This window comes from Phocoena phocoena, chromosome 10 (assembly GCF_963924675.1).
Source record: "Phocoena phocoena chromosome 10, mPhoPho1.1, whole genome shotgun sequence".
NCBI classification, from domain to species: Eukaryota; Metazoa; Chordata; class Mammalia; order Artiodactyla; family Phocoenidae; genus Phocoena; species Phocoena phocoena.
In genome coordinates, this window is record NC_089228.1 from 35,477,788 (window position 1) to 35,497,143 (window position 19,356).

Here is a 19,356-nt window from a genome sequence, read left to right on the forward strand (position 1 = left end):
CTGTGCTTTCTAAACTGCCAGTGGAGCACTGCCTTGCCACAGAGAGGTTTCCATTCTGCGGCCCTGGGAGCCTAGTCCGGCAGGAACGCTGAGAAAGCTCCCGAGCAGCCTTGATCCGGGCGCCGGGACCTTTCAGCCAGCGGAAAAGAAGCAACTGAGTCCCGGCCTACCAGCTCGGCCACGCGGCGACATACGCCAGCCCGGACGGTAGGTCCACGGGGACCTGACGACACTGGAACCCAGCGTCCCGGGCGTGGGCGCAGCGGAGCATAATAGCTGACGTACCGCCTCGCCGCGCGGCCCGGCTGAGAGGCGGAAGATGAGGGTGCTGACGCAGCTGAGGGAACTTTGGCTCCATGGCACCTTCCTGTCCGCGACTCCGCCCCCGCCAGAGGGGCTAGGTTCCGGAATTCAAGATGGAGTCGCTGAGTCGAGCTGGGCAAGAGATGAGCCTAGCGGCCTTGAAGCAACACGACCCCTACATCACCAGCATCGCAGACCTCACGGGCCAGGTCGCACTGTACACCTTCTGCCCCAAGGCCAACCAGTGGGTGAGTGCAGCCAGGCCGTTGAAGTCGCCCGCCCGGCCGCCGCCTCTTAAAGGGGCCGCGGGGACCGTTCTGGGTGGGGGCCGATGAGGGAGGCCAGGGCGGCAGGGGCGAGGCCAGGGACTGGAGAAGAGTCCGGCTGGCGCCTGAGGGGTGTCGGCGGAGCCAGAGATTGGGCGAGAGGAGCGAGAGAAGTAGGTCCAAACATCCGGGGGAAAAGCTGATAGAGGGGAGGGTTGGAAGAGGATCAGTCCCATGGGGTCCGGTTCGAGGATGTGGGCGACTTGCCTTTTTTGCAGGTGTGTTAGAGGATATGAGACCGGTGGAGTCATAAAGATGCCTGAAAGATTGTGTTTGAAGCTTTGAGCGTTATTAGATAAAGTATATGTACATAATCTATAAAATAAACACTCCTTCTCTCCCCCCAATAGACATAAATAAGGGCTCCCTTCTCAGAGGTCATTTGGATTTAGAGCTTGAAATCCAGTTAGTTTCAATTATTGGAAGAGAGGGGTTGGGGATAAGTCCTGCGTTTATCGAACTACACTGTATTTCCAGAGTTTGGAAAAGATTTCAAGGCGCTTAGGAAAATGACTTCCATGTTAATTGGATTACCTTGAAACCTTTGGAAAAGAGACCCTGTGTCTGTTCAGCAATGCTGCTGGTGATGTCACCTCTGAATGCACCCATCAGACTAAGTACTTTTTGTCTTTTTTGCACGGGAGAGGATCCGAAAAGTTGCATTCAGTTTGTTCACTGACTTGTTAGCTCGTTTGAAGCTTCGTCCGTTGTTTAAATAACATAATTAGGGAATTTCCTGGCGGTCCAGTGGTTAGGACTCCGCACTTCCGCTTCAGGGTGCCCGGGTTCGATCCCTTGTCGGGGAACTAAGATCCCACAAGCCGTGCAAGTGGCCAAACAAATAAAGGTAACAAAATTTCCCATAAAAAAAAATTTGAACCTTCTTGATTAACTCATTCAGCTATATAGGCTTTACTTAGGAAATAATCCGTAAATATTTGTTGGATCGAATTAATGATTGACGTTAACATTTCAGTAAGAATTGAAATTTTATACTAACAAAACTGAAAGATTATTATCGTAGTATGTCCTTTCCAACATAGTGCAGATACATAGGTTATAGTTAATTAGTAATTTTGTGAAAAATCATTTGGCATTTATAAACAGTTAATTCATATGAAGAGAGTTTTCAAAGTCATCTTGCTTTATCTTCTTTCCTTCACCTCCTGTAAGAGAAGGAGGAGGTATGGGAAGCTAAAGAGAACAAAATTATAGATTTTTTTTTTAAGTGTGGCTGTTTTAGACATTGCTTTAGTTTGAATCGTTCTTAATCATTTTTCTTGCTCTACGTATGAATTTTTGTAATATGGGTTGCAGACAAATGGTGAAGATTTGGGGCATGGACTTATTTGGGGCATGGACTTAGGCTTTTATCTCTAGTTTGTCACAGACTTCCAATATTTTGGAATTTTAATTGTGTTGTTCACCTTTAAATATGAAATACAAGCTATAATAACCTGAACTGAAAAATAAGCTGCCATCATTCATTTGGGTCATGGCACATGGAGTATAACCAAAGTCTCTTCTCTCATTGTTATTTTACAGTGAGTTGTAACTTTGCACAGTGGTTTATTTGGGCAAGTTTTCTTTCATTGTGAAACTGTTGATTACCAATTTCTTGCACTAATAAAGTTTGAAAGGCAAGAAAAAGCCTCTGAATTTTTAGTAAGGAAAAGTTTCATTATGATGTTTAAGCTAGGGCAATACTCCTGGAAGAAATCAAGATGGTAAATATTTTTTTAAATTATTTTTTCATCCCAGCAAATTCAATTTTATATGGCTGACATTTAAGTTTGCCAAGTTTGTTGATTACCTTAAACCATTTAGGTCCTATCTGGGCTGTGAACTGTAGACTAATGTGTTTCTTTTGCTTTTTTAAAAACATTGTAACTGTGTGGTTTTGTTTGTTTGTTTGTTTGTTTTTGCGGTATGCAGGCCTCTCACTGTTGTGGCCTCTCCCGTTGCGGAGCACAGGCTCCGGACACGCAGGCTCAGCGGCCATGGCTCATGGGCCCAGCCGCTCCATGGCATGTGGGATCTTCCCGGATCGGGGCACGAACCCGTGTCCCCTGCATCGACAGGCGGACTCTCAACCACTGCGCCACCAGGGAAGCCCCTGTAACTGTGTTTAAAACCTAAATACGCTCTTGTCACAGCAAATGAAGGATGATGAGTTGTACTTTGTTAATCAAAACATTTACTTTAAGCTAAAAAACAGTTTTTAATTATTTGTAAGACCTATAAGAATTACACTAAGACAGAGTATAGTTTCAATATTCATGATTCTTCAACACAGTTTTAAAAATAACAAACTAATTGTGTTTGACAGTAACTCTTAACTAAATTTGCTACTCATAAAAATATACCAAAATCCCCCAATGATGAAACAAAGTGCCCTATAAGAAAATGTTTTTTTTTTTCCCCTAGTAACTGATAAACTTTAAAGGTGAAGAAATTGCTTTATACAGGACCTTGGCTTTAAAATTAAGAAATTTGGCTAAAACATTTTAGTTTTAAAAAGTGAATGCTAATTCTAGAATTTTTCTCCTTTAAATTTTAAAAAAGGAAAGGGAAATTGCTGCAGATACAGGCGTGTTGCTAGATAGAACATTGCATATCAGTTAATACACATCAGTAGAATAGAAAGGATACAAAAGAAACCGGTAATAGTAGTCTGTGGAGAAGACCTGCTTGACCTGTTCAAGGTGATTAATTTTAAAATAAATAAGTTGATCTTAAACATGAAGTATTTCTTCTCCATTGGGACTACTTGGGGTTAGATTATGGGAAAAAAAACTAATTGTCTCATTGTCTGTTATAGGAGAAGACTGATATAGAAGGGACCTTATTTGTATATCGAAGGTAAGCTTTTTAAAAAAATTTTTTTTTTTTTTTAATTTGATGGTGAATGGTGTCATATGGAGTGATTCAACCCTATCGTATATTTGTCTTTGGGACCTTCCTGCTTGACCCTTCAAGTATTCATCCATCCCTTGCTGTGAGATCCTTACCAAGTAATGTCGTTTCTTTGACACTTCCTGTGATTCAGAATCAAACAGAACTAGAATTGATTTAGGAACCTAGCAAAATGGAAAACATTTTCTAGTAAAGAATGAGTCTAAAGCAGTTGCCTTTCTCCCTCCCCCCATATTAAGAAAAATAGAATACATTGAGAAAAATAGTTGAGAAAAAGAGAATAGATGGACTAGCTGTTGTGTGATTACTAAACAAAAAGTTATCTTCTAAGACTCTGGTTCTGTCCCCTTTCCATCTACCCACAAAAGTTTTGGATTTTGTCAGTGTCTGTAGTAATATGTATTTTTAGTTTGAGAGTCCTTTAGAAAGCCTAAATTATTCATAATTACACATTTTTTATTTTTAATTTTTCTGAGAATTACCGTCTTAAAACATGATTTTTAAAAAAATGATTGGTTTGTAAATGCAGCTTGTGTTTTGTTCGGCAACTTTCTTGGCCTAAAGGCAGCTGACAGGGTATGTTAGTCATTGGAGTTCCTTGTTTTCCTGGATCCCTCTTAGGTCTTGCTCTGACTGAGGTAGGTTCCTTCCTTTGGTTTCTAAAGCTTAGGGAACTCAGCAGGAGTTATTACTGATACCTGGTTCTTTTCCTGTGTGTGTGTATTGTGAGTTATCTTTTATGGATTGCCTTTCTCCATTTCTCCACTGATGGTTATTAACAAGAATTTGTCAAATATTCTTCTAAATTTTGCTGTGCAACTTTGAGATCTTGTCTAAAAATACTGATCTTTTTCTTCCTTTAAATGTATATGCTTTGATGTTACTTTTTATTTTTTGACATTTTGTTTGCTGTTATTCATCTTTCTCCTTTAAAAAAAAAAACACTTTACCCTTCACCTACATTATTTGTCTTCATTACCAATATAAATGTCTAGAAGCTCTTCAATTGTTGTTAGAATGTTGGTACTTGGAAAGTGCTTTGCTGGCCTTATTGTTACAGTAGAGTACAGATCCACTGGTTATAGAAGATGAAATTTAGTTTAGTGAGCGACTTGATTTAATGAAATTTATAGAGGCTTACACAGTATTGATTGTAATAAAAGGAGACCAGAGAAACTCTATTTGGGAAATGTGAGAACATTTTATAGACTTTGGATAAATATATACCAGGATGTCAGAATGTCGATTTGGAGAGACCTTAGTATAAAAGAAGCCTGGATTTGGAATCAGAAAACCTAAAGGATTCAGTGAAACAAGTGTATACAGAGAAACAAGTGAGAAACCGTAAAGTGTTGTATACAAGTGAGAAATATCTAAAGGATCGTATGCTGAATCATCCTGATATGAGAACCAAGGGTGTTTCTTATTGTAGGATTGGAAGCATTTTCTTTGTAACTCAGGTTTTTCCATAGTTCTCACATTTGATGTAAGAAAAATCATTGTAATGGTGGGCAATAATTATAACCAATCCTGCAACATATTTAAAATAAATTATATTTTTATTGAGCATATGTTTATTAAACATATACTATATGTCTGTCTTGGGACATATCTAAAAAAATGACAACCCTATTTTCATGGAACTTACAGTTTAGTGGAGAAGGACAATAAATACAAAAAATAATAAGTGGTATGGAAAAAGAGAGAGGAGGATTAGAGGTATTGAGTTTGGGAGCATTAAAAAGGGTAGTTCCCTAGTGGCCTCAGTGAGAACAGGACAGTTTACCAAAGGCTTGAGGAAAATGGGATAACTCTAGATTCTAGGCCAGTGGCCCAGGCAGAGGTCTTTAGGTGGAAACATACCTGTAGGAAGAATGGCAAGGAGCCCAGTGTGGCTGGAGCAGGAGGAACAGGGAAGAGGCATAGGAGATGAAGTCAAGAGGGCACACATCACCTGAGGCCTTGGTGGCCTTAGATAGGATGTTGGTCTTTACTCTGATGGACCGAGAAAGCTTCTGAGAGGAGGAGGGGTATGATCTGACTTAGATTTTTTTGTTTACAATTTTAAGTGCCAATAATATTATATAATGCAATATTGTATTCATTCTTTAAAATGGAAATAAAGAGGTAGATAACATTTCTGCAAATGAACAATAACAGATTTTTTTTTCTTCTATTAAATCTAAGGTCAGCTTCACCTTACCATGGTTTTACCATTGTGAATCGACTGAATATGCACAATCTAGTTGAACCAGTGAATAAAGACTTGGAATTTCAGCTCCATGAACCATTTCTACTATATAGAAATGCAAGCTGTGAGTATCTATCTGTTAACTACAGTGCATATGTTTACAGTTAAAATTGAGTGACTTCAGTTTCTGTCAGCACATTATTCTTGGAAATTAAAGGTACAATAAAAAATATGGTCTATACTCTTGTGGTTATAAATGAGTCTCTTAGTAAGATCAGAGCTTTTAAATTGGGCTTCTAAAATTGAAACACTCTTTTGTATACAGTAACTTATTACATTATTTTAGTTAACTATACTATTCCATATAATAGCATTACATTATATTCCTATTGTTTGTTCTCTGAACATAAGTTTCACCCTTTGTTTTTGTTGTAACATGTATTATTGGCTGCCCATGCCCCTGAGCAACAGAACTTAGTTTAAGAGACACAGGACAGATACTGATATTTCTGTCCACAAAGAAAGTACTATCTTTGCCCTGATTGTGGTATTTTTCGATCTGTTTATTTAGTTGAGTATCTGTTAGGTAAAAGTGCAGGGCCAAGAGCTATTGTACTTTAATGTTAATAATATAATAACCTATGGGGTAGGCAGGCAGTTAAGTCAGCTGAGACCCTGAGGTGAGTGGCGGCTATTCAGTTGAAGAGTGAGGATTGTAACCCTTTTTTCTGCTTCCTAGTCCAGGGTCCTTTCAGGCATTTTATAGACTCTAAAAATGGTTGGGTGTGGTCAGCAAAGCTAGAGTGGCCCTTTCAAGAAGGAAAGCACTAAAAAGTATACCTGGTTCCTGTACTTCAGCATGGGTATTGAAAGTATGAGTGTTTGAGGAAAGAAGACGGGCGATTTGTTTGGCATTGATGGTAGGGATATCAAAACTGGTTACGGTGGTAAGGTGATTGTGCTGTAAACATCATCTAAGGAGATTGCTGGAGATAACTTTGCTCCTTAAGTAAAAGTTTGAATTTCACTTGACTGGGAGGTAACTGGTATGGGGGGAATGTCTTCAGTATAAAATGTAAAAAACTACTAGAAATTATGCATCTCTTCATTCCCTGAATGAGAAATGACAAGGTCTGTGTTGAAGCTAGAAACCCCAAATTCTTCTCTGTAGCTCACTTTTAAGTGAAATAAAATCTGTCTCTTGACTTTTCAGTAAACTATTTGTCCAGATAATTACCTCTCTTAGATGGTTTGAGTGGATTTATTTAAACTAATGTTACAGTAGAATTACTTCAAATAGCTGTTTTCTTTACGCTGACCATTCTGTTAAAGGGGAAATTCTGCAAAGTAACACAGATCCAATTTTTTTTAAGGAAAATTGGTTTAATTCTGCTTTTTATTACCTGAAAGTTTAATCTAGCTATTGCCTCTAAGAAAAGTTTGATTAGTAAAGTAGTCAGTAGGGGAAATTATCAGAGGCCCATGGACTTGATTACCATTTAGCATAAGCCTGAAGTGAATCTCATTATATTTCTTTAACAAGTAAAGTTTCCTGTGAAGTTGAAAGTGCAAGGTAACACAAATATAAGTGAACCATGATTAACCAAAATTTTTTTTAATTAATTTTTATTGGAGTATAGTTGATGTACAATGTTGTGTTGATAAAACAAAATTTAATCGGAGCCTAAAATATCTGGAACTATTTCTATAGTCCATGTGTGGAAAAAATGAAAGCAAATTGTAAAAAAAAAACAGGCTAATGTTAGGTTTTATTTTGTGAAAATCTAGTAAATTTCTCATGTGTTACTTGGGATCAATACTATAACTTTAACCGCACTATAGTGTCATAGATTGATTTGCTGTAATGATAAGACCTTAAATTGTCAGGAGTGTTTTTTATATTAATTAGAATATTCTTGAGGGAAAAAGTGCACTACTGCTTTTTATTTTAGAAAGATTTTCAACAAGAGGTTGAAACAAAGGTTTCCTTAGTTAAACAGAAGACTCACTTAACCAGGTCATTCCCTTCCTCGGTTAATTGAGGCACTGAATCATGTCAAGGGCCTTACAGTTTCTGATATTGCTAATTAGAAATTCAAGAGCACATCAGTTTGCTTTCAGACCAAAGAAAAGCCTGAAAAGGTCAAGCACAATACTGTGGATATATTAGAAACAGTCCAGAGGAGGAGCTTGGGGAAAGTATTTAAAGGAATAGCTGTATCGGGGAGAAGTGACAGAGGCAGCATAAAGTGATTCTGGGAGTGTTCAGGCCTCTCTTGAGTATATGTTTTGTCTACCTAGTCTTAAAAGTAAAAAGTAGTCTTGTCAGGTCAGCAGGCTATTGAGTTGTTTAGGGATTGTTCTTTAAATAAAAAGTTAATTAGTGTCTGATTGTGTATACAGGTAATTGTACATGATTCTGTAGCTGCTCTTCTGTTGTTTTCTTTTGGAAAATACCACCAAGACACCTGACCCATTTTACTCAAGTTACACCCTCAGATCTAGTTCCACTTAAATCAGTTTTCAGAGTTGAGAGAATATTGAGCTATAACTTTTTCCAGTTCTAAATTGTTTGTTTTGCTTTATATATTTTTTTGAGTGGTTTTTCTTGTTTGTTTGTTTTGGCCATTCTTTGCGGCTTGTGGGATCTTAGTTCCCCGACCAGGGATTGAATCCCGGCCCACAGCAGTGAAAGCGTGGAGTCCTAACCACTGGACCACCAGGGAATTCCCTAGGTTTTCTTTATACACTCCCCACACACCCTAGCCCCACCACCCCAAGAGAAAGGTAAAATCTTACAGAGGAAATGCTTATGCCTTCCAGAAGCTTAGCTTTGGTGATTCTCTTGAACCTTTTGGAAGCAGTATATTTTTGTATACTGTGCAAGGACTTTGGGCAGCCACAAGACCCCAATGAGGGTTGTGGAGACTGCAGATTCTGTAGTTATTAACCAAAATGATGTTCCCAGCACCTTATTTCTGATTCCCAACTTACAGATGAGGAAACAAGAGTCCCAGAGAAGTTAAGAAATTTGCTCAAGAGTCACAGAGGTTATAAGTGACAGGCAGAAGTCAAATCTAGGTCTGTTGAGCTTCAAAACCAATGTTCTTTCTACTCTGCTATAATGATAACATTACTTCATCAATCCACATTCTAGAGCAGTGCTATCCAACAGAACTCTGTGATGATGGAAAGATTCTATATGGGTACTGTCTTGTATAGCAATCGCCAGCCAGCCACATGTGACTGTTGAGCACTTGAAGTGTGGCTGGTGTGACCAAGAAAAAAATTATTTTTAAGTTTATTTAATTTAATCAGTCTGCATTTGAATAGCCATACGAGACCAGTAGCTACCATATTGGACAACAGAGGTCTAAAGCATGGATCCATGCAGAAACACACCCTTTTGTTATGCCATACCCGAACTGAACAAGCAGTTGGGAAGCTTTAGATTAGATTTTTATGCCTCTCATTTAGTAATTCCTTTTTAAATTTTACAAATGATTTCTAGATACAAAGGCTGCAGAAGATATCCCTGAGGGTGGCTTTGCCATGGTAACATTCTTCTGCGCGGAATTTAGTTTGCAGACAAGAATTCTATTCTAGGCTTTGCCATTTTACCAACTGTAACCTTGGATAAATCACTTAAACCACTGATCTGACCTGCTTATCTTAAGAGAGCACCATATATGTAAAGGTTTTTTGTCAGGCACTTACAAATATAAAATATTATAGACTTTGTCTCCATCTTGGACTTAAGCCAAATGATCTTATTAGTGAAAGAATCATAAAGACTTTAATATTATACAGGCTCTCTTATAACCTAGGCCCATAGTGTGCTTCTTTCCATCCCTTCTGATTAGCACCATGACAAGCTGGGAACTCTGTTTACCTTTACAAATATTACATTCAAGTGTTGTAAGGGCAATTACTAGACAGCCTGCGGTATGATAAGTTGAAGATATATAAATATATGTTAAAGATGAGAAATCTTGGAGGCTACAAATTTTTTAAAACTCTGATCAGTGGGTCATGGTGTGCTGGAACACACAGCCCCCTCCTGGCTAAAATTTTGTAGGATAATGTAATGCTGTTTTAATCTGTGGACACATCTCCCTTAAAAACACTTATGATAGTTTTCATTTTATCTGTGATTAGTTGAAAAATCATAATTCTTTTGCTGTGTAAACATATGCATTACTACCAATCTGCTGATCTGTTTTCATTTGTGAACAGAATCCATTTTGCTAACTGGATTATAAAACCATTCTTGCGAACTCTGAATTTCGAGGAGTTATGGCATAGGCATATCAAAGAAAAACTCCTGTCCAGCAATATGATGTCAGAAAATCTTCCTCCTATAAACACTTAGAAATGCTATATAAAATATTAAATGTATAGTATAGCCTGAAAGGGAATGGGGGCATTTTAATGGGTCAGCATCAAAGTGAAAACCGAAAGCCAAAGTGGGAAGCTTGTGTGCTGACACCAGCTGCCAGCTGGTTAAAGGGTTCTTGGGGATAGGGAACGTCCCTTAACATAAGGACCCCATTATAATTACATGGGATCAGGAGACAAGACCTTGACCCCTCACGAGGTGGCTCATTGGAGCTGAGACGTACATACCAACGTTCACCCAGGTGCCCTAATGAGTTATATATTAATAAATTAGAAGGATATCAGAGATATCCCCACGAACCTAGGGAGATGACAGGCAAGCTAATCTACCTCAGTCTAGGCTATGAGTTAGAGGGAAAATGTCTCCCCTGAAAATTGTAACCATGAGGTCTCTCATGCAGATTTGAGATTCAAGTTATATCATTCATTTGGTATAATTTCTTACCCAGGCCAAAAAATTAACATAAAATTGATCATCAGCTGTTGAGTACTCTAGAACATCTGGCAAAAGCAAATACTAAACTTTTCTGGAGAGAAATATTCTTAATCCAGATTGCCCAGGCATCTTATTGACAAGCCTCGTGGTCCAAAATTACTATATATACAAAGAAAGAATTCAGTCAGTAAAAGTTACGATAAAACAAACAGCCAACCCTTCGCAGAAACTTTGGGTAATGAAATGATCAGATAGAGACTTTAATGGATATGAATATCCAATGTAGATTATAAAATAAAATGATAGGTAGATTTGAAAAATAACCAAGTAAAACTTCTAGAAATTAAAATTTTAGTTATTGAAATAAACTCTCTGCCTGGACTCAACAGTGAATTTATAACAACTGAAAAGAGAATTGGGGAACTGGAAGAGACATCTGAGAAAATTATCCAGGATGCATTCCAGAAAGGGAAAAAATGGAAAATTTGAAAGAGAGGATAGGATAGGAAAGTCTTAGAAAGTTTAACATATGACAGAGAAGAATTTCAGAATGATAAAGTATAGAGAGAGGTAATATTTGAAGAGATTATGACTGAGAATTTTCCAGAATCCATGAAAGACAGAAGTCTCAGATTTAGGCAGTAAAATAAGGCCCCAAGCAAAGTAAATAGAAATAAATACACACCTGGACAGATGGTAAAACATCAAAGGCCAAGACAGAAGCAACCAAGCTTGAGATTGATTATTTACAAAGAGCACCAGTTTGACAGCATATTTAATTGCAGCTACTGAATTTGAAAGACAGGGGAATAATATATGCAGAGTACTGAGGAAAAAACAAACAATTCAGTAATTCAAGAGAGCAAAATAAAGACATTTTTCAACAAAAACAGAACTGTTGTCTCCCCAGACCCTTGTTGTATACACTTCCAAAGCAATCCTGTCCAGTATGGTAGCCACTAGTCACATGTGGCTATTGAACACTTGAAATGTGCCTAGTACAACTGAGTTTTTAATTGTAAATTAATTCTTAATTTAGTTTAATTAATTTAATTTTACCAGTGCAGTTCTAAAGGCTATAGTTCAGAAATAAGGAGATTGAACACAGAAGTAATGAGATTTAAGCAACAACCATAATGAGCAAAGAAAAGAAGGTACATCAAAATAAGCATTAACTGTATAAAACAATAAAATGACTAGTTTGAGTAGAGGTATTAAAAAGGTGAAGCAGGACTTCCCTGGTGGCGCAATGGTTGAGAGTACGCCTGCCGATGCAGGGGACACGAGTTCGTGCCCCGGTCCGGGAAGATCCCACATGCCGCGCAGCGGCTAGGCCCATGAGCCATGGCCGCTGAGCCTGCGTGTCCAGAGCCTGTTCTCCACTACGGGAGAGGCCACAGCAGTGAGAGGCCCGCGTACCGCAAAAAAAAAAAAAGTGGGGCTTCCCTGGTGGCGCAGTGGTTGGGAGTCCGCCTGCCGATGCAGGGGACGCGGGTTCGTGCCCCGGTCCGGGAAGATCCCACGTGCCGCGGAGCGGCTGGGCCCGTGAGCCATGGCCGCTGAGCCTGCGCGTCCGGAGCCTGTGCTCCGCAACGGGAGAGGCCACAACAGTGAGAGGCCCGCGTACCGCCAAAAAGACAAAAAAAAAAAAAAAAAAAAGTGAAGCAAAAATACTAGACAGCAATAATATAAGATAAAAGCTTTCCAAACATAAAGCATTCCAAGACTGAGAAGAGGGTAAATAAATTGATGAACAACAGACTTTTTTTTTTTTTTTTTTTTTTTTTTTTTGCGGTACGCAGGCCTCTCACTGTTGTGGCCTCTCCCGTTGCGGAGCACAGGCTCTGGACGTGCAGGCTCAGCGGTCACGGCTCACAGGCCCAGCCGCTCCGTGGCACGTGGGACCTTCCGGACCGGGGCACGAACCCGTGTCCCCTGCATCGGCAGGCGGACTCTCAACCACTGCGCCTCCAGGGAAGCCCAAACAACAGACTTTAAGCCAAGTGATTACCCAAAAGATTCAGGGTAATCACTGCAGAACAAAAAATAGGATGTCTTGATTTTAAGCCAGTATAAGTCAAGATAGGAAAAACATAAATAGAAACCATGGGAAGTAGCCCAGTTATAATAAAATGGCAGAAATAAATAAATCAGTATTTAGAACAAATGTTAAGTGAACTGTACTTGCCAGTTAAAAGAGATTCTGAGATTGGATAAAGATACAGAATTTGCCTAAAATGCTGTTTTAAAAAAAACTTAAAACTCAAAAACCAGGAAAGGTTGAAAGTAAAGGGATAGAATGATATAAGGTAACTATTAACCAAACAAGCCTGATGTAACTATGTAAATCACACATGATAGATTCTAAGGTAAGAAACATCATCAGGAATAAAAGTTACCACATAATGACAAAAGGAGTAAATAACCTGCAAGGTAAAACAATTCCAGACTGGTATTACCTTGTATTAATATTTGTCAGAATTACATATCAAATGTTTAAAATCCATAATTATAATGGGAGAGTTAAACAGGCCACCTCAGTAATTGACAGATAAGGCAGATAATTTAATAAGGTTATGGGATATTTAAACAACACAGTTAGGCTTGATCTAATGGACATATAAAGAACCCTGCTTCTAGCAGTTCAAGAATTTGCACTTTTTTCAAGTCTGTATAGAATTTTATAAAAAATACCATATGTAGGCTACCCAGCCACAAAAGTTATAGAGGAAAAAAGAAATCTTTAAGTTGAAGGAAAATATAGATGAGTAGAAATTAATTGCAGAAAGTAGGAATTGCAATAGAACAGTAGAGCAAATCAACAAAACAAAAAACTCTCCCCTATAACTTGATTGATCCAACAACAAAAAAAGAGTAAGGAGAGGCATAATAGGCAATACTAGTAATAATATATACTGTATATAGAGAGCAACTAAAGATAGAGAATAAAATAAGAAACCACTGCAAAGAACTTTTTAAAAATAAGAAACCACTATGAAGAACTTTCTGCCTGTAAGTTTAAAACTTGGATTATATGGACAATTTCCTGGAAAAAACGCAGTGTAACAAAACTTAGGAATAAATGGACTCAATAAAATAACTGGGTCAGTAGTTTAAAATCTCTTCCATCACATCTTAAAAAATGCTGAGAAGAATGTTCTGTCAGGTTCAGTAAATGGTACTAGAGTAGTTCTCCATATAGCAACCGGCCTCTGAAAAAGCATCCATACGATCTATACATTTCTGATCTTATCACAGGACATTTATCTCCACAGTGAGGAAATTGTGCTTCTATTATCCACTCTTCCTTCAAGCATTTGGTGAGCACCTGCTACAAGAAACATGCCTCACTAAGTATGTTTCTCTTCGAAGGTTCTTTTCCCCAAGATCAATGTCAGCGGTGCTTTGATTTCCACTTCTGTGGGTATCTCTCAGGGTGAACGTGGCAACCTGGAATCTGTTATTTATTTATGTGTGTGTGTGTGTGTGTGTGTGTGTGTGTGAGAGAGAGAGAGAGAGAGAGAGACTTAATTATGACATGCCCCAAGGCCATTTTGTAAGGTAGGTTCTGAGCAATTTTTTTAAATCCAAAATTTGGTATGTGAATCAACAAAAAAGTGAAAGCAAGCAAAACTGGTTTTTCTTTGTTACAGCTAGACAGTTCACAGTATGACCTGGTTAATTGAAAATATTAAGATAAAGGTTTGTGGTACCACTAAGCTCTGTAAAATCGATTCTAGCATTTAATGATTTTCTTTTGCAAAAACTATTTATTTTGTCCTTTGTTTTTAAACAAACAAGGTGATTATTTAATTCAGATGCACATCTTAATTCATTAATGTTTATTAAATATCTTTTGCTAAGCATTTTACCACACGGTATATCATTTTGATTAACAGTATTGTGTACTTTTAAAGAATTTTATGTATGTTTCTAGTTCTGAGATTCTGTTTTATTAGAAAATTATAAGCAGAAGTCTTTAAATTGTGTTAGAACTTTTAATGTCAGACCTCTGCCTTTCTGGTAAAGGTCAAGATTCTTAAAGAAATATGCTACTATATTAATCCCAATGCTGCGCATATTTATTCCTGAAACAACCCTGATAATTAGTGGTAAAAATTAATGATTTAAGATCTGTGATTTGAGACTTAACAGTTGCCAATTTGAATAATTAAGCTCGTTACAGTGAAAATGTGATCCACCAGAGGGATTGTGAGGGTATTTACGTGTTGTTTTTCCTGGTCATTTTTAACAGCAATACTGATTCATGAATTAGAAGTATACAATCTAGATTTTCTCTTCTCACACCTAACTTTATTCTGTCCTTAGACAAGTTAGTGGTGGTGGTTTTAGCCAGAAGAGAAGCAATTATCTTACTTTGTGTGCATGTTAGACTTGACATCTTTTTACTGAACTATAATCATTTTAACAAGGACAACTCCATGTTTCCTCCACCCAACACCTTAAGGCATGGATCTCTCACTGAATGCCACTTTTCATTTTAAAATGTTTTCTATAATCCAGAAGTACTTTTTTTTTTTTAATCCAGAAGTACTTTTGAAAAAAATCAACAAAGCTTCACTCTGTAACCAGCTTAACAACAACAACAGATCACCATAACAAAACAATTGAATATAAAAGTATTATTGCTATTTAATATTTTTAAGAACTTACCTCCAAAAACCTGTGCGAAGTACCCCTTCGTTTCCGTTTCACTTGTAACCTTTCCTTTATATCGGGCATCAGTCTCTTGATATACAGCATTTTTAATTAAAATTAGATCACTAGAAAAAGCAGGGAGATTCATTTCCATAGCGTTGAAAATGTAGCTGCCAAATGGAAAGTTTTAGTAGGAGAAATACTGTAGTGTGTGTTTGTGTGTGTTTCTTGGTCTCTGCTTGTCCTTTCTCAGTTCAAGGGCAAGACTCGGAACAGTAGAGGTGCTAGGTGGCTGCTGGCATTTGGCGCAAATCTTCAGACTTAAAGCACAGTGCAGGAAATTTCCTTGCAAGAGAAGTTTACAATTTGTCAACTCAGAAAATGTGAGTTCTACGTCGAGACTGAAAGAGGAATTTATAAACCGTTTTTAAAGTTACACAGTTCATTCTTTGTGATCTTTGAATCCAGCACACTGCTTCTTACTTAGCCTGAAGAAAGGCAGGCAGTCTTCCCCCATCAGCAGCAGCTGCTGTGGTTGGTATGATTCTGCAATCAGTGAAAGAAGAAGGATCTGTGGCGCTGCATTAGTCTGGCCTTCTGAACCAAGATAAAGAGCCTTGCTGTTGCCACCTTTGTAGATTGAAGAGGTAAAAACACCATGAAAACAGTGACTTAGACTCTAAGGCTGATCTGGTGACACTGTTAGGTCAGACATATCAAAAATCTCTAATGCTTCCTGTCATAGGCCACCACTTAGTATTCTAGTAGAGCTCCATCAGGTACCTTCTTGTTAACTTCGTGAGCCTGTGAATGTGTCAGAATTTCCAAAGCAGATTCTTTTCATTATGCCTAATTAATTACTGGCTTCCCCCCGCCCCGCCCCGCCCAAAGTAGTGTTGTCAGGGGAAAAGCAATTTTTATCATTTTTTTTAAATTATAGTGTTATCTTAATTGTAAAGATTTAAAAAGTTAACCATGTATGCTCCACTTATTTCTTTTAGGTAATTAATGTTTTCTCTTTCAAGAACTCAAAAAGGAAAGCAACATTTACTTATAGCTAAGTGGCAGAAACTTCTTACTATGTGTTGTATAGGTTTTCACCTTGTGTTAATATAGGGAAGCACACTGTGGAGGTGAAAAATTGAAACAGAGTAACCACTTGTCCAGGAAGATTTGAAGCCACTCTGGAGTGGGCAGAATAAACCTCAAGACAGCCCTCTGACATTCAGTCTCCCGGAGGGTCCAGGCAGATCTGAGCTACTTGCAAAGTCACTGCTTCTAGGCATGCTCAACTTTTTCTTTTTGTTAGAGGAAGGCATAGGATAAGCATTTGCTACCAACATTTTAAAAATTAGGGCATTTGGGCTTCCCTGGTGGCGCAGCAGTTAAGAATCCACCTGCCAATGTAGGGGACACGGGTTCGAGCCCTGGTCCGGGAAGATCCCACATGCCGCAGAGCAACTAATCCCGTGCACCACAACTACTGAGCCTGTGCTCTAGAGCCCACAAACCACAACTACTGAGCCCACGAGCCACAACTACTGAAGCCCGTGTGCCTAGAGCCTGGGCTCCGCAACAAGAGAAGCCACTGCAATGAGAAGCCTGCGCACCGCAACGAAGAGTAGCCCCTGCTCGCTGCAGCTAGAGAAAGCCTGCGTTCAGCAACAGAGACTCAATGCAGCCAAAAATAAATAAATTAATTAAATTTTTTTTAAAAATTGGGGTATTTTACACACACACATCTGGAGTTCTACCTTTTCTTGTTATGATAAGATGGCATGTATGGCCACACAGCACCTGCATTCCTGCAAGCACTAACAGTCAGCAGAGTGCTGGGTAGGGCCTGCTCACCGGAGCCTCGCTGATCCATCACACCCTGAGGTCTCTTATACCCCCTTCGGCATTTGCCTTACAACCCTGGTTTGGATAATCTCTTAGTAAATTGGTAGAAAAACATGTAGGAGAGAAGTTAGAGAAAGGAGAGAAAAGAAGTTCCCCCTTTTCTTACACCACTGTCTGACCTGTTTCCCAAACCCCTAAGTGTAGATTTTTAGAAGCCCAGGAAACAGGAACTTGGCTGCATGGAAGCCAAGGGCCATGCTTCCCACCCTTTGTTGTCCCTTGTGATACATAAAAATGATAATATGGATTTGTGTGGGACACTGGGATGAATAGACCACTAGTGGGGGTTGGATGAATCCAACATTTGGGCACACCCATAATCACTTGCAGCTCAGGGGAAGCTCTGCCTTAGGGAGTGGCAAGTACTGTGTGACAATAGTGGTGAAAGATCCTGACAGCAGAGGTGAAACCCTAGTGTGATTCACTATTTTATTCAGGGTTGCCCATCATTAAAGAATAAAAAGTTTATAAATAGGAATCATCAGTTGTGATATTTTGGGGTTTATTTTCCTAGTCCCCCAAAACATTCAGTGGTCATTTCATGTGTCTGAATCCTATACTGAAATTACAGTGTTAAAAGGGACTTTGGAAGCAGTATTGCTGGTAAATATTTTTGGACTTGATTTAATTTAGAGAGGGGAACCAAATTTAGAAACAAACCAAAGAGCTTGCAAAATAGCATTTTTAATTTCCTGGCCTAAGTCTTTTAATCAGTGTTTACTAAATGGACATTATAATTTAAATTTTAGAAGGTGTGCTCTTTCTCTGCCATGTTAGTGTTCAGTGGTGTTTTAATATGTGTGTTCTTTTGTCCAAAAAAGGTAAGCTGCTGACATAACCCAGTTACACTTACCAGCCTTACTTATAGATTCACAGCATTGCCTCACCTGCCTGTTTGCCACCTACCACAGTCTCCAGTCGTAATCCCAGGTCCGCAATCTTTGTCTCCATACCCCTTTTCCTCTGTGTGTGTGTGTGTGTGTGTGTGTGTGTGTGTTCTAAACCCCACCCCACCTCAGAGACTTTCTCTTCTCTCTCTTTCCCAACCTTTTGATACTGATAAGGAGCCACCAGGCTTATTCTTGTCTTAAAGGAAATGATCTGTCAAGGCATTTGCTTTTTCACTTGTCAGGGCAGGCTTATGTTTGTATCATCTACTCCATTCTTAACAGTACTTTTATAATCAGAAGGGTCTTCCTCATTCTAGGGTAAATATTTTTGGTTATGTTGAAAGTACATTTTCTTGTTTTTGTTCCCCGGTCTAGGGGATCTTTGTGGGTGTCATCTTCATAAATTTTATAATAATTTTATAACTCAACCCCAAAAAGCTTTATCAAACCCCTTTTTCTGCTTGGCACCATACTGAGAAAATTTTCAGCCTCCTCAAATCCTTTTAGAAAGTAGATCAGATCTAAATAATAAATGAATAAAAAGACAATGTGCATGAGAGTGATTCCCAGCTCTGTGACAGTTCACAGAATCTCTAGAAGTCTCAAGGGATTTTATAAAGGCTCCAAATTAATTTGGGTTTCCTTGATCTTGTGTGTGCCATATGCCACTGCAGATGAGAAGCAAAATGAGGTATAACATCAAATCATAATTGGCTCCTGGATCCTCAAACAGGACTCTCTAGGGAAATGGATGTCTTGCCCTTCAGCTTTTTAAAATTTATCAGTATTAAACAATCCAATAACTTTAATCTTTGTCGATTGTATTTTTCATACTTTCAAAAGAAAAGGGCTGTCACTTGAAAAGCAATGGAGAGCTTCCCTGGTGGCTCAGTGGTTAAGAATCCGCCTGCTGATGCAGGGGACATGGGTTCGAGCCCTGATCTGGGAAGATCCCACATGCCGCAGAGCAACTAAGCCCATGCACCACAACTACTGAGCCTGTGCTCCACAGCCCGCGAGCCACAACTACTGAGCCCACGTGCCTAGAGCCCGTGCTCTGCAACAAGAGAAGCTGCCGCAGTGAGAAGCCCATGTACCGCAGCTAGAGAAAGCCTGCACATAGCAAGAAAGACCCAATACAGTCAAAAATAAGTAAAATAAATAATTTTTTTAAGTTAGAAAAAAGAAAAGCAATGGAAATGTTTAATTTTGAATATACTTTTCTGCACTTTGCTATTTTTTATGGAAGTACAACATAAAGGTATTTAAATGTCCTGTCACACCCCCTAACTCTTCAGTAACAGCATGACTTACTTGGGACAATGGTTAACAGCC

At 38.8% G+C, this 19,356-nt stretch overlaps 1 protein-coding gene across 2 annotated transcripts in view; it reads left to right on the forward strand.

Moving 5' to 3' along the window:
- Positions 1-308: 308 nt before the first annotated feature.
- Positions 309-19,356, forward strand: part of DCP1A (decapping mRNA 1A) — a 61,373-nt gene continuing 42,325 nt past the window's right edge. The window contains exons 1-3 of one of the 2 annotated variants that reach the window (XM_065884858.1): positions 309-551; positions 3,451-3,491; positions 5,733-5,860. In XM_065884858.1, the coding sequence (XP_065740930.1) occupies positions 417-551; positions 3,451-3,491; positions 5,733-5,860 (304 nt within the window). In that variant the 5' untranslated portion in view covers positions 309-416. The remainder of the gene's footprint in view (positions 552-3,450; positions 3,492-5,732; positions 5,861-19,356) is intronic. The other variant, XM_065884859.1, reaches the window with a different exon arrangement.